Source organism: Schistocerca nitens, chromosome 2, assembly GCF_023898315.1.
Source record: "Schistocerca nitens isolate TAMUIC-IGC-003100 chromosome 2, iqSchNite1.1, whole genome shotgun sequence".
NCBI classification, from domain to species: Eukaryota; Metazoa; Arthropoda; class Insecta; order Orthoptera; family Acrididae; genus Schistocerca; species Schistocerca nitens.
Genome location: NC_064615.1, coordinates 1,175,672,363 through 1,175,687,981, shown reverse-complemented (window position 1 = coordinate 1,175,687,981; position 15,619 = coordinate 1,175,672,363). Strand labels below are relative to the sequence as shown.

General features: G+C 40.7%; 1 protein-coding gene across 2 annotated transcripts in view; it reads left to right on the top strand.

The window, feature by feature from the left end:
- The window catches only part of LOC126234819 (gamma-interferon-inducible lysosomal thiol reductase-like), a 127,172-nt gene that overhangs the window by 20,391 nt on the left and 91,162 nt on the right, over nt 1-15,619 (top strand). For both annotated transcript variants that reach the window (XM_049943565.1, XM_049943564.1), the window contains exon 2: nt 10,607-10,783. In XM_049943565.1, coding sequence (XP_049799522.1) covers nt 10,607-10,783 — 177 coding nt within the window. The remainder of the gene's footprint in view (nt 1-10,606; nt 10,784-15,619) is intronic.

Sequence of the window (15,619 nt, the reverse complement as noted above, 5' to 3'; positions counted from 1 at the left end):
GAGAAGTTGAAGTTAGATTGTGCATTCAACAACATGGGAAGGCGTATACGTTAAGTACTGAGTACATGTGACACCTGTCAAAAATCTAAAACGACTACGGTACAGCACAAAGGATATATGCATCCAATTGTACCAACAGCAATTAAGGACATAGTGGCAGTGGATCTTTTTGGACCACTTCCTGCCTCACGAGGGAATTACACACAAATCTTAGTAGTGGAAGAACTGGTTTCCAAGTACATAAAATTTTACCCATTGAAGAAAGCTACTAGTAGAGCCATCATTAACCATTTTGAGAAAGACTATTTTCAAACGGTGTGTATTCCTAAGCGAATTTTGAGTGATAATGGGTCACAATTCAGGTCCAAGGAGTGGACAGAGATGCTAAATGAGCACAGTATAGAGCAAATTGCCATTTCTAGGTATAGGCCAGCTTCTAACCCAGCAGAACGAACAATGAAGGAATTGAACCGTTTGTGCCGAACCTACTGTCATAGGAAGCATGGTTCATGGAAAGAATATCTGGAAGAATTTGAGCGGGTTAGGAATCACCTCCCACATGATTCTACAGGGTTTGCACCATGTGAAGTATTGCTCAATCAAGAACCCGATAGTATTTTTCGTGAGTTGGTAGTCTACCCACCAGGAAGTTCAGTGACCTGGGAAAGGAAATTGGAGCTAGTGGAATTAAGTATGAAGGAGAAGGCTAGGAAAAGACAGGAAAGACACGACAAGCTAGTGAAACCGATAACTTACCGAGTGGGAGACCTGGTATTAGTAAAGGTTCATGCTAAATCAAAGAAAATAAACTCTGAAATACATAAGTTTAACCACGTTTATAAGGGACCGTACAGGATTATAAAAATTGGTCATCCTAACACTGTGGAGTTGGAATATGCTCGGACAAAGAGAGTGCATGGTAAGGAACATGTGGAAAACATAAAAAGGTACTACTCACACGAGAGCGGGGATAACCCAGATGAGGAAGAGAAACTTGATTAGGGTAAATGTCTGAACTGAGAGTGTCCAAGCTCCTTGATGTAGTTGGGTAAGATATATTTAGGACATTTAGTTATTAAAAGGACATTTGAAAAAGGGAAAGGTTTATTTACATTGTGTTTTGTGATGTATTACAATTAGAATTGCATATTTCATATCGATAATTGTCTGAGAATGGGTATAAAATCTGTAACAACTATTTTGTAGTGTAGTGATCCATATGTCATGTGTTTAAGTAATAATTTTTGAGTGTATATGTTGTGTGTTTCATTCAATATTGGACTAGAGAGGACTATTGCTGCTTGATAAAAAATTGTAATTTGGACCATGCCATGTTTATGAGATGTATAACCTTTTGTAGAAATTATTGTGGAGGCAGCCCACTACCGGAGTCGAGGGATTATTTTGATGAATTGTAATTTCATTAATTATTTACACTGTGTGTTTTGTTCAAATGTAGTAATGTTTAATTTCCCTTGCCGATTCTTTTTCGCCTGCGGCTCTAAAGAAGTTTTCGAGGGCGGGGATGTAAGGGGTCCGCAGGCCCTTACTACTAAGTTTGCATCGGCACAGGTCGACAGGGCAACTATCGATTAGTGTGTCGGGTCGCGAGAGCGAGAGTAGAGTTCAGTGTGTGTTGTAGGTTCCCGCGAGGCGGGCAGAGCTGTGCAAATGTTAATGCTAAATGTCTTGTTCTAGTAAAGATGTAAGGGAATAATCCTATGAAATTGTTAAATAATATTATAATAAAGATTGAAATGAAGATGCCAAGCCAGCAGTAGTTGATTCATGAATTACCGACAAAGGGAGTGGCCATCGCCGCGGTTTAACCCCTTTGTGTTAGTATTATACGGGAAAGTGAAGAAGTTTAATTACAAGTGTGATCAGTGATATATGTGTGCCGTTATTAAGATTCCGCGTCTACCACGCCGGCATTATTTGGATTACAGTGTTGGATTACAGTGATTGGATTTTGCGTGTGACGATTATGAATAACGAAGAAACCTGTGCTGAGATTAGCCGTTATTAACAGTGTATGACGAAGGCAATGGCTGTCTCCCTATTTTTGTGTTTTTGATAAGAATATAGGTCTTGATTAGTGAAGCTGCGTTTGTTGTTCTTCTTGCCACCAGACGGTTCATTATTACAGCATTTGGGAATGAAAGAATGGAATGTAACAACTCCGTAGCAGTCCAATCCGATTGCCAGCCCCATTAGGTACACGGTCATATTAATTAATTATTTATTTGGGCTGCTATTCAGATCCCGAACGAACGGGCTATAATAGAAATATAAGGGAGTGTTACATAGAGCAAACCAAAGACTGCAATTCATTGGCAGAACACTTAGAAAGTGCAACAGATCTACTAAAGAGACTGCTTACACCACACTTGTGCGCCCTACTCTGGAGTATTGCTGTGCGGCATGGGATCCACATCAAGTGGGAGTGACGGATGACATTGATAAAGTACAAAGAAGGGCAGCTCGTTTTGTATTATTGCGAAATAGGGGAGATAGTGTCACCGACATGATACGTGAATTGGAGTGACAATCATTAAAACAATGGCGTTCTTCGTTGCGACGGGATCTTCTCATGAAATTTCAATCACCAGTTTTCTCCTCCGATTGCGAAAACATTCTGTTGGCACCCACCTACATAGGGAGAAATGATCATCACGATAAAATAAGAGAAATCAGGGCTCGCACAGAAAATTTAAGTGTTCGTTTTTCCTACGTGCCGTTCGAGAGTGGAACGGTAGAGAGACAGCTTGAAGGTGGTTCATTGAACCCTCAGCCAGGCACTTTATTGTGAAGAGCAGAGTAATCACGTAGATGTAGATGTAGATCTTCCAACATAAGTCGTATGATCATTACTGCCTCGCGTGTCCCTACATTTCCCGAAATATAAACAGATCTTCCCCGTCTTCTTTTCCATTCTTCTGTAAAGAATTCGCGTTAGTATTTTGCAACCATGACAAATTAAGCTGTTAGTTCGGTAATTTTCACGCCTGACACAAATTACTTTCTTTGGAATTTGGAATTATTGCCTTCTTCTTTAAGTGTGAAGGTATTTCTCTTGTCTCATACATCTCGAACACCAAATGCAAGAGATTCGTCATGACTGGCTCTTCCAAGTAGTTTTGACGGAATGTACTTTATTCCAGTGGCCGTGTTTCTAATTAGGTCTTTCAGCGCTCAGTCAAATTCTTCTAGCAGTATCGTATCTCCCATTTCATCTTCATCTGTGTCCTGTTCTATTTCCATAATATTCTATGCCGACGACCTCCAGCTCTACCTAAGCGTCAGACCTGAAGATGTAAACACTGCAATCGCTCAGATGAATGATGATCTGTCTTCAGTAGTGACATGGGCGAAAAACATGGGGCTTAAACTAAATGCAAAAAAGACGCAAGTAATCTTAATAGCCCATCAGAAATTAATAAGTTCAGATTTCCGCGAACGGCTACCTCCTATTCTGCTCGACGGTACTCCAATACCATATCAGAAAACAGTGAAGAATTTGGGTGTAACTTTGGATGAGCATCTCAACTGGGCGGAGAATACAGTCGCAGTGTGCCGAAAGACGTCTGCTTGTATCTATGCTCTCAAAAAGTTTCGGAACATATTTCCACAGGACTTGAAACGCCAGCTCGTGCAAGCACTCGTTCTACCGAACCTCCACTATTGTGATGTGATTCAACAAGGCATGAGTAGTGAAAACAAAAGACGGCTAGAGCTAACCATGAATGCCTGTGTGCGTTACACCTGCAACATTCGCCGATATGATCATGTTAGTGCTTCATACTCCGAGCTAGGGTGGCTGCGGCCGGACAAATTGCGTGACTACCACACACTATGTGTACTCCACCGACTCCTCGTCGCGCAAGCACCCCAGTACCTTGCTTCAGAGATTAAAAACCTGTCATGTCATCATAATCGAAACACGAGGTCACTCTTATTTGGTATCCTAACTGTGCCCACTCACAAAACAAAAACTTTTGCAAACTCCTTCTCAGTTGCCGCTGTCCGCCTCTGGAACAAACTGCCCCTTACCTTGCGCAAAATTCAATCTCCTGCTGCTTTTAAGAAGAAGTTGAAGCATTTCCTACTATCATCCTCATAAAGTTCTCCACAAAATTAATGTACAAGGACAATCCCCTCATCTGTCAAATAGCAAAGCTAGCGTCTCCTATGTTGCTCCTGAGATGCCTTCCTCTTCATCTATCTCTATTAGCCACACAATCTTCTTTTCCTTTATATTTCCTTAATTATGTTTCATCATGTCTCTATTCCTCTCCTCCCTTCACCATGAGTCTCCCTCATACTCCCTGCTGCCAGCACTCCTATCTAAAATCTGTCTCTTCAATAACGTCTAATTGTAGCAGTACTTATGATCTACGAATATAAACTCTATATGTATGTATTTTTCCAGGTGTACCTTTCTAATTGTTTATTTCACTTTTTGTACTAGATGTAGTTTAACATGCCTACTAAAACATATGAATGTAAAATAAGTAGAATGCCTGGTTAGATGTAAGAGACGGCCTGATGGCCCTAATCTTGCCAGGTTAAATAAATAAAAAAAATAAATAAAAAAATAATATTGCCTTCAAGTTATCTCGCCTGTATAGGCCGTCTATATACTCCTTCCGTCTTTCATCTTTCCGTTCTTTGCTTAGGACTTGTTTTCATCTGATCTCTTGATATTCACACAGCTGTTTCTCTTTTCTCCAGTGGTCTCTTTCATTTTCCTGTAGGCGATATATATCTTTCCGCTAATGAAATATGCTTCTAAATCCTTTCATTTGTGCTCGAGCCATTCCTGATTAGCCATTTTGCACTTCTTGACAATCTCATATTTTAGACTTTTGGATTCCCTTCCTCCTGCTTCATTTGCTGCATTTTTATATTTTCACCTTTCATCAATTAAATCAATATCTGCTATCTTACCCAAGGGTTTCTACTAGGACCTGTGTTTTTACCTTAAAGGTATCCATTCGTCTTCTACTGCATTCCATTTCCCTGTTCTAGTCAGTCGTTGCCATTGCTCCCTATGAAACTTGTAACTAACTCTGGTTCTTGCAACTTATCCAGGACCCATCTCCTTAATTTCTTATCTTTTTCAGTTTCTTTGGTTTTAATATGAAGTTCATAAGCAATTAATCGTGGCCAGAATCCACATCTGCCCTTGGAAATGTCTTAATTTAAAAAGTCTTAATTTAAAATCCGGTTTTATAATCTCTGTCTTACCACTATATATTCCAGTTATATAACATTCTTTCATGATTCTTAAACCACGTGCTAGCGATGACACTCTATGCAGAATTCTCGCAGGCGGCTTCCTCTTTCTTTCCTTTCCCACAGCCCATATTCACCTACAATTTTGCTTCTCTTGCTTTTCCTATTTCGAATTCCAGTTTCCTCTCACAATTAAATTTTTGTCACACTTATCTACCTGAATAATTTGTTTTGTCTCTTCATACATTTCTTCATTCTCTTCATCGTCTGTGGAGCTAGTTGGGATATAAACTTCTAGTACCGTGGTAGGTGTGGCTTTCGTGTGTCTCTTGGACATAATAATCCTTTCACTATACTGTTCATAGTAGCTTACCGCATTCGTATTTTTCTTACTCATTATTAAACTCACTCCTTCATTACCTCTTTGTGACTTTGTATTTATAACACTGTATTCACCTGACCAGAAGTTCTGTTCCTCCTACCACCGAACTTCACTAACCCTCACTATGTCTAACTTCAAGCCATCGATTTCTCTTTTTAAACTTTCTAAACTACCTGCCTAACATGCTCTATTTAGCTTGAAGCACAAAATACTATTTAGAAAAAAGTGTGAGACGGAAAGATGTGGTTCATACTTCAAAATTTTCCCAAAAGATCTGTTGAAAGGTGCTAAGCATCACATGGGCTTACAACCCTTATTCTTTGAACTGCACTGTTTGGAAAACTGACAAATGTTTCAAGATTTCGCCTTTGTGTACACGACCTAGTCCCGTTAAGCGCCAGAAGCAGCCCGCAGCCCCACTGGTTAACTGACTCTTTAACAATCCACTCGATCTCCGGCCTCACGACGCACACGCCTGAATAGCACCTCTCTGTCCTCACTACACTCTGGAGAGAAAACTGCTGGCCACAGTCGATCAAACCAAAGAGGCAGCAAGGCGATGCACTATCGACAAGGATCACTGGAGGCAAAGATTGCTTATTCATTGCTGAACCACCTTGTAGAGCACGGCAGAGGATATTTCCCCTGGTGCCACTTATTGGAGTTTTTTCCCATTCTATTCGCGTTTGGAGTGGAGATAGAGTGAAATTTAAATACTCTGTGCGCGTATTAATTAGTCCGATCTTGTCTTCGCGGCCCCTACGTGACTGATACGCAGGGAGCCGTAGTACATTTCTAGATCCCTCACTTGATGCTGGTCCTTGGACGAAAATAAACGGAGGTTCGAGGAACAGTTAATATCTGCTTTCAAGTGTCCTGCTATTTCAGATTTTTTTTCTGCATGTCCGTGACTTTCATCCTTGGATCAAACAAATCCGTGACCATACGTGATGCCTGTCTTCAATATTATCTATCAGTTCTGTTTTGAATGGGTCCTAAACACTTGGGCAGTATTCTAGGATGGGTTGGTTGTACAAAATTTTCTGAAAGCACCCGTTGTAGACTTAGTGCATTTTCCCATCACGTTATCAATGAAATGAAGTCTGCCACCGGCTTTACCTTTGAATGAGCCTATGAGGTGATTGCATTTCATTTCATATCCCTACAATTTTTTTACACCTAAGTATTTGTATAAGTTGACTTACTATATTTCTGGTTCAATGAAAATGAGTGGGAAACTACCGTTTCTACGTTTTGATCAGTGCACAGTTTTACAGTTCCGTGGTTGTTTATCAAGTGATTACCTTTTTCTTTTCGCTACAGCACTTTAACTTTATTATAAAAAGAAAACATACGGAGTAAATGCATGAATCATAAAAATGGAGAGTCAGGTACGGTATGTCTTTAAATATCAATTACAAGGTCGATGTTACAACCAGCATCCTCAACGTTAGATTTATAAATGGCTTCAGTCTCCGTTCTGAGATACACTATGTGATCAAAAGTATCCGGACACCTGGCTGAACATGACTTACAAGTTCGTGGCGCCCTCCATCGGTTATACTGGAATTCAATATGGTGTTGGCCCACCCTAAGAATTGATGATAACTTCCAATCTCACAGGCATACGTTCAGTCAGCTGCTGGAAGGTTTTATGGGGAATGGCAGCCCGTTATTCACGGAGTGCTACACTGGGGAGAGGTATCAATGTCGCTCGGTGAGGCGTGGCATGAAGTCGGCTTTCCAAAACATCCCAAAGGTGTTTTACAGGATTCAGGTCAGGACTCTGCGCAGGCCAGTCAATTACAGGGACGTTATTGTCGTGTAATCACTGCGCCACAGGCCGTGCATTATGGTGCTCGATCGTGTTGAAAGATACATTCGCCATCCCCAAATTGCTCTTCAACAGTGGTAAGCAAAAAGGTGCTTAAAACATCAATGTAGGTCTGTGTCGTGATAGTGCCGTGCAAAACAACAAGGGATGCAAGCCCCCTCCATAATAAACATGACCACACCATAACACCACCGCCCCGAATTTTACTGTTGGCACTACACGCGTTGGCAGATGATGTTCACCGGGCATTCGCCATACCCACAACCTGCCATCGAATCACCACATTGTGTACCGTGATTCGTGACTCCACACAACGCTTTTCTACCGTTCAGTCGCCCAATGTTTACGCTCCTTACACCAAGCGAGGCGTCGTTTGGCATTTAGCGGCGTGATATATGGCTTGTGAGCAGCCGCTCGACTATGAAATCCAAATTTTCTCACATCCCGCCTAACTGTCATAGTGCTTGCAGTGGATCCTGATGCAGCTTGGAATTTCTGTGCGATGGTCTGGATAATGTCTGCCTATTACATATGATGACTCTCTTTAACTGTCAGCGGTCTCTTTCAGTCAACACACGGCCTGTACATTTTTGTGCTGTACGTGTCCCTTCATGTTTCCACTTCACTATCACATCGGAAACAGTGGACCTAGGGATGTTTAAGAGTATGGAAATCTCGCGTACAGACTAGGACACAAGTGACAGCCAATCACCTGACCACGTTCGAAGTCCATGAGTAACGCAGAGCGCCCCATTCTGCTCTCTCACTATGTCTAAAGACTGGGTCGCTGATATGGAGAACCTGGCAGTAGGTGGCAGCACAATGCACCTAGTATGAAAAACGTATGTTTCTGGGGGTGTCTGGATACGTTAGATCACATACTGTATCTACAGACCATGTGATTCACAAGATGTTCAAAATTTTACTACAAACATAAGATCAACGTATCTGAGTTTTTAATTGATGTGCCATAAAGACTACATCCCGCAGAACCAAGAATTCTGCTTTCCCCTTTTCCGGCCTAATTTTTCTTCTGTAGCTATTTCAGTGAAAGAATATTTCACATGCATTCTATACTCAAGATTGTAAAATGAGAATTCTGTAATGCATACTTTTCAAGAGCCAGAACCTTTACACTGTTGCGCAAAGTTTTATTGTTTACCTTCTTTCATTCATAATCATTTATTTCTTCTGTCTTTGCTCTTCTTCCGTTATCAAAATCAGTATGTACGTCAACTCTAACATTCGGTAAATAAGTCTTACGGTTCCAGTAGCAAAACAACAGAAATTACAAGAATGAAAGTACGTAGTCTGTGTTTGTATCGGCTCTTCTTTTACTCAAATGATGACAGATTAGAATCTGCATTCTAGCAGAGAAAAACAAAAACACAATGGTCTGTAAGCTCACCGCAGATGGAGCGAGCGTACACCGTCCGTCCAAAAACGTTCTGAGACTGATTTCGCTCCTGGTGTACAAGTGACGTCGCACCAGTACCTATGGAGCGGCTTTAACAAACAACTGTAAACAACGGCCAGTTATGTGCAGGTAGTGTTACGTAGTTGACGTGCTGCCGTAGTGTGTCAACGTTCTTGTGTCACGAATCACCGTGGAGTGTCATCTCTAAGCCAAAATTTTTCTGAAGAGAAAAAAGTTTGTGTACACTTTGTCCTCCATGCCCTGTATGCCGAACAAAAAACACCGACGTAAATGCCATCCGCGACTTGACTCAAACACAAAACGCGGGCAATCTTTCCTGGAAAAAATCACCGCGGTGACTTGGTGTTCTCAATACAAACACAGCAAAAAGAAAAAGGCAAAGTGCAGATATTAACATGAACGGTCAATGCTTTGAGGACCTAACCGACATCCAAGCCAATGTGACCTACGAGTTTAACGACATCCTAAAGAAGGACTTCTGTGACAGCTTCACGTGGTTATAGCAACGTTCTGTGCGTTGTACGCAAATGAGATGATACTATGAAGAGCACTTGGAAAGCTGAAGCCACCTTTACATTTACCCATTTTTAAGTCCGGAAATTTTTTGGAAACATGGGGTAGATGCTGTATATGACGTGTGTGCGTGTGCGTTGTGTGTGTGTGTAACTCATTTTCGACCCACGATTGGGATGACTTCTTCTTCCAATAAGACACAAATTTACTATTAGCTTTTGTTCCCCTGGTACGCCAAATCATATGCTTGCCAAAGGAGCACTCCGAGTAACTTTTAATTTACCAATATCTGAAAGCATCGTGCTCTGTAGAGGTGTGTAATCCTGGAAGATCCTTTAGATCGCATCTCATCTGCACGTTAGTATTGAGGAATTGACGACCATGCCAACCTTGGACCCTGCGGCATCTGCAATGGCTTGTGACTGGGAAGAAGTCCTGTGATGTAATCGTCCAATGATGTGCTTGCATTCTCCCCTACCTTTTCATACAGACATTCTACAGTGACTAGTAAGATCTCTTCTTATAAACTGACTGTTCAAAAAAGTTCATGGATTTAATATTTCTTTTGTAATATGTAAACAGGCAAAATAATTGTGCATTTTTCTCTCTGGCATCTGATTTGACCAGCGCAAATGGACGAACTCAGAAGAGACACCTCACAATCAAATGTTCCACTTGATGGAAATACATTTCCCAGAAACACTGATAAGCCTTCCGGCGATGAAATACGAGGGCTGGTGTGCCAGCTAGCCTGGATGTGGTTTTTAGGCGGTTTCCCACATCCGACTAGTGAATACTGAGCTGGTACCCATTCCGAAGCCTCAGTTACACGATGTACAACAAGTTGTCACACTTTCACATGGGACAACACTGCATGTAAACAGATGGGTTAAAAAATTCTATCCAGCAAATTCTATCCAGGACTAGCAGGACGTGGGGGGGGGGGGGGTTAGGGGGGGGGGGGGTGACGACAGGGAGGGCATTTGGCGACCCTGCACCATTAATACTGACAAATCCAGACGAACATGACGACCCCATGTAGATATGGGATAAAGGGCAGGGGAAAAGAAAAAGAATGCAATACCTTTCGGCGGTTTTAAGATGTCTTTTCTGATGCATTGGTGTCAGTTTTCTTAGAAACTGGCCTGTCGTAATAAAAAAAGTACTTGTCCCAGAGATAAAATTATGATTTACATTTCAGGAATCAAGAAGTGTACCTGAAGAGAAGAAGCGGGAGGTGATTCCTGTAGATGTGGCTGTCTACTACGAAACGCTGTGCCCTTATTCCAGGGAATTCATAACCAGCAAGCTGCTGCCGGCCTACCTCAGAGCCCCGGAGCTGATGAACCTTTCGCTAGTACCGTACGGTAATGCAGAGGTGAGTCATTGCTTACTTCGCAAGTGAGAATGGATTATAAAGAAATTCAGGTCATGTACTCTCAGTTCTGCTAGTGGCTGGTTGACATTGCAAAGGAAGTATTGTATTGATACTATAGTATTTACCACCCAACACTGGTCTGCTGCAGCTGTATACGCTAGTCTGTCTTGTTGAAACATTTTCATATCTATGTAACTATTGCACCACACATCCATTATAACATCATTGTTGTTTGTTATGATCTTCAGTCTGTAGGCAGTTTGTAATATTTCTACAAGAATTTGCTATATTGAAAATATTGTTAAGACGAGACGTTATAATCACACAAGCATTCGCATTTAAGATTGATCTTAGAGTTACTGACCAACACGTGGTTCCACTTTACTCACAAAGTAGTAACAAAGCAACTCCCGGAAAATAATATGAACTTCACACGAGAATTACACTACGCTGCAATTTAAAATAACCTTAGATATTTTAGAGCTAACCCGAAATAAACGAGATTAAATTCTCAGTTAGGCTGAACTTAACAAATCCATTGTCCTACGGACTTAGCAGACACGTGCTTAGCCGGAGATCTTACCATTTCAGACGCTCGCACCGCCAGACTGCAACTGCCTACTGCTAGACTGCAACTGCCACTACCCAGCGTGCTCCCGAGAGTCGCTCACAAAGACAAAACGGAAGGGGCCAGAGGGGCAGCTTCCTATACCAACATGACAAGGGACGGACCGGACCATACTAAGAATAGAAACCTCTCTGCTTTTAGGAACCGTAGCTACCTGTTCCGACGTTGGTCCTACTGTTCTCTAGCAGACAGCCTTGTCTGCTACCCTCAAGCATGCAACTACAAACACATTTGATCATTCATCCTCTCACACAGAAGGGAAGGGGGATGACAGTATCTTATCATATACAGTATATAACAGAAAGCGGATGTAGGTTCCGTATGAGACTGTGTGACATGAATTACATATGAGAATTACATATAAACTTTGTTTTAAAGTGTAGTAGTGTGACAGATCGTTCTTGTTTGTGTGTAAAAGTAACACGTTCCATTACTCAGTCTCCTCCCAGATAGAAACGCCACAGTAAATTTAGAAGAGGAATTTATTCCATAAATGACATCAGATTTAAGAAATTAAACATGAAAGGAATCCAACAGAGACCTTTCATAACCCCAACGCTCCGGCAAAAGACTGTGCAGGGAATTTTCTGGCCATGCTAGGACATTCCCAAGCAGGCTTCTCACACCCTACTTAAACCAAAAGTGTAAAGAAAAGGCAAAAGGTCACCAGCTACTTGCTAAAACACAATAATTTCAAACATCTTTACAATCTACCAATTTCAAAGAGAGAGAGAAAAAAAACACACAATCTGTGACACCTACTTAAAAGATCGTGTAGACCTAAATCGGTCAGCAAGTAAAAACAATGGTTCCTGTGTCATTAATATGAAAACAATTTCTGGTTGTTACCCTTATGGAGTTCACCAGTATTTGCTCATTGCAAGAGCCAACTGATCACAGGCAAATTTATGACTGTTTATTAACCAGCAAAATTTATGAAAATAGCAAAGGTGCCACAGCAATTAAAAAAGAACATGAAATAACATCAGTATTATAAAGCAGGACTTAACAATGCACAGTTCGCAAAAGCAAAAAATTGACAAAAAAAACATGTTTTACAAAGTGGTTATCGCAAAAAAATTCTATATCTTATAAAACTAATAATTTGTAGAATTAAAATAACTATGTGGCACTAATTTAATCACTCTACTATATTTCAATTAGCTAGCAAACAATGAGCACTGTGTCATTATACTGAGACTACAATAATTATGTGATTGTTACCCTTATGGGGTTCCTCACTATAAATATGCCCCATGCAAAGGCTAATCGATCACAGTCCAATGAGAATGAAAAGCTATCTGACTGATAAAGGAAGCAGTGCCACAGCAATGAATTTACGAAACAAAATATCACAAATCTAATACATCACACAAGAACAAACATTGATCAATAAAACAGTACAATAGTCAACATCTAAAACAAAACACCAATAAATAAAACACCTGCAAAATACAAGAGTCAAAGTTTCAAAACAAATATAGAACACCTGCAAAATACAAGAGTCAAGAGTTTAATACACACCAATAAATCGAATCCCTGCAAAACACACGAGTCAAAGTTTCTGTGACAGAAACACACGTATATGCATTGAACTAAGAACCGTATAATCACTGTTCACTGATACACTCACTAGTTCCACTGTTCCGTGGCACAATATAAGGTGAGGGGGAGGGGGTTCGTCGCCGCAGCTGTCAGTAGGGATTTTTGTCCATCTGTTGCGTGCGATCCCGCCGTCTCTGCCCTCTCATGAAGTTTCTCTTGGTGGTCTGTGTCACGTACATCTCGATTTGGTTCCATGTTTGTGTTGTCAAATTCGTGCGGTATCCTCGATTGACACGCCAGGTTGATATTCTTGGGCAAGGATGACACTTAATGGCTCTTCTTTGTGTCACCCTTAGCGACCAGAGAACATCGAACCATGATTTACTGTCGCTTGACAGTAGGCATCCGTCAGGAAATGTCGATAGGCGTCGTTGACGTCTGCAAGTTTCTTTGGACAGTACCTGTCAAAAGGCTCCACGCCCTTTCATCCCCTGTCTTTTGTCGTTTCACCGCGGCCGTCTCGTCACGGTCGCGTGCGTGTGGTGCGTTGCCAGGAGATGGATTTCCGCGCGGTGGACCGCTCGCCCATCTCAGGTCAACGTCTTCACGAAGGGTCCCGCGGGGCGGCCGCCCATTAGCAGCAGGTACAAGGGAAAGTGTTTGCGGCCACCCTTCTTTTGTGGTTGACCGCGCTCCCGAAGTGGCCCGGTTGACAGCGTCCCGCTGGGAAACCCGCCAGTTTACAACTAGTCTGGCTGCTCCCGCTGTCTCTTACGAGTTTTGCCGGTTCGCTTTCATGTTCTCAACTGCATTCACAGAAATTTTTTATCATCCTTATGTGATTACACAGTGTTATACATAATACCACTTAGTATTGTCTTTCACCATTTTTAAGAACAAAGTGAAACTTAATTAATTATTTTTTTTAAATAAAAGAATTAGATGAATCGACAATATAAAATAAAATTTAAATGACTTGACAATGTAAAAAAATAAAAGTGAAATGACTTTACAATGTAAAAAAAAAATTAAATGAACTGACAACATAATATTTAAATCCACATCACTAATGTGGTTCACTTACGTTTTAATAAATCAAGTGCTACTTATTAATTCACTAAAATGAATAGGATTATCCTTGTGCAAGTATAGGTCAGTACAGCATAGGGTTCACATGTTATTTACACACACATACATACACACCTGTTGTCTATTCTACAAACTAACTACCCATAAACATGCATTACTCAAAATTCTACTTCTATCCACTACTAATTAATCCCACAAGCCACTTCAATGCTACTTCAACAAAGTGTTTACACCACTACAGCAATGTTCTAATTCGCCCTCTTCTTGACGCTCGCGGCATACGTTTTGTCACATGATAAATGGAGAAACTTTCCTTAAACATACACAGTAAAAAGAACAATGGTTATTTACACGCAAAAACATTTATACCAGTTCACACGCCTGAAAAGAGACTCGCAATTATACATTTATCATACTCATATATTCACACATAAAACAGTAAGAAAATTTCATCTAAAATTACGTTATTACAAGAATTAATCACACAGATGGCTCTGAGAAGGTAAAGATGTCTGCACTATACAGGTTATACTACATTTTCTTACCCATTTTGCTGCGATTTCGTTCCTTCTTTAAGTTACCTTTCGCTTCCAAATCAGTTATTTCGCCTGTGGTGGTTATTCTGGATTCATTTCTCATGAATGGCAAAATTGTGGTCACCTCTATTCTGTAAAACAGTATCATCTAAACATATTGAACTTACAACAGACACAAAATATTCGAATCCTCCTGTAGTTTAAATGACAAATGTTTTGCTTCATCCTCATTACCTTAAACCAAGCTTTCCTTCGTTCCCATAAACAAAATTATTTAATCATCCTCTACCTTCAAGAGGGAAATTTCCTCAGTACAAATCCTATAGGCTGCAGTGCATCCCGCACCAGCGAAAACAGTAGGCTGTAATGCTCACAGCATCAGCAAAACACATAAACGTCGCTTTTCTAGGACAAGTATTAACGCAGAATAAGTTTTCCAGGCTTTGGCTCAACATCAATCAAGACTACAAAAAGGATCCATATTTCCGTTCCATTCTCCATTTGCTGAAAAACTGCTCGTATTTGACTACCACAATAATATTTCAGAACCACGTAAATTACACAAACCACAATTCTTCTTTCACCTTGAAGGGAATCAATCTACTTACGCAATCCACAGGCAGCACTTTACGTACTCAGCTATAAAGAACAAAAAAAAAAAACATATATCATCAATATTAACATATCATCGCATATTGGGAAGCCATTGGTTAAACAATCGTATTATCGCATCCTGTTTTCAAGATTCCAAACTTACTCATTCCTTTCTCAGAGTTCTCCTATATTAAAATATTCATACAGCACGCATACTATAGTAAGAGATTCTCATTTATACCGACAGATATAGAATAGTAATAGATAGATAGTAGCACTGAAAGCAGAAAATCGGAAACAAGGCTACTAACAGCTAGGGACCTGGGTTTGCCAGACCCATAATACCCACAGATCGGATATTCCCCTGAGTTCTTGCACTAATTCAGCAACGATCTTGCTTTCCTCAGGAGCGACTCTTTTCAATTTACACACAAAAAAACAGCA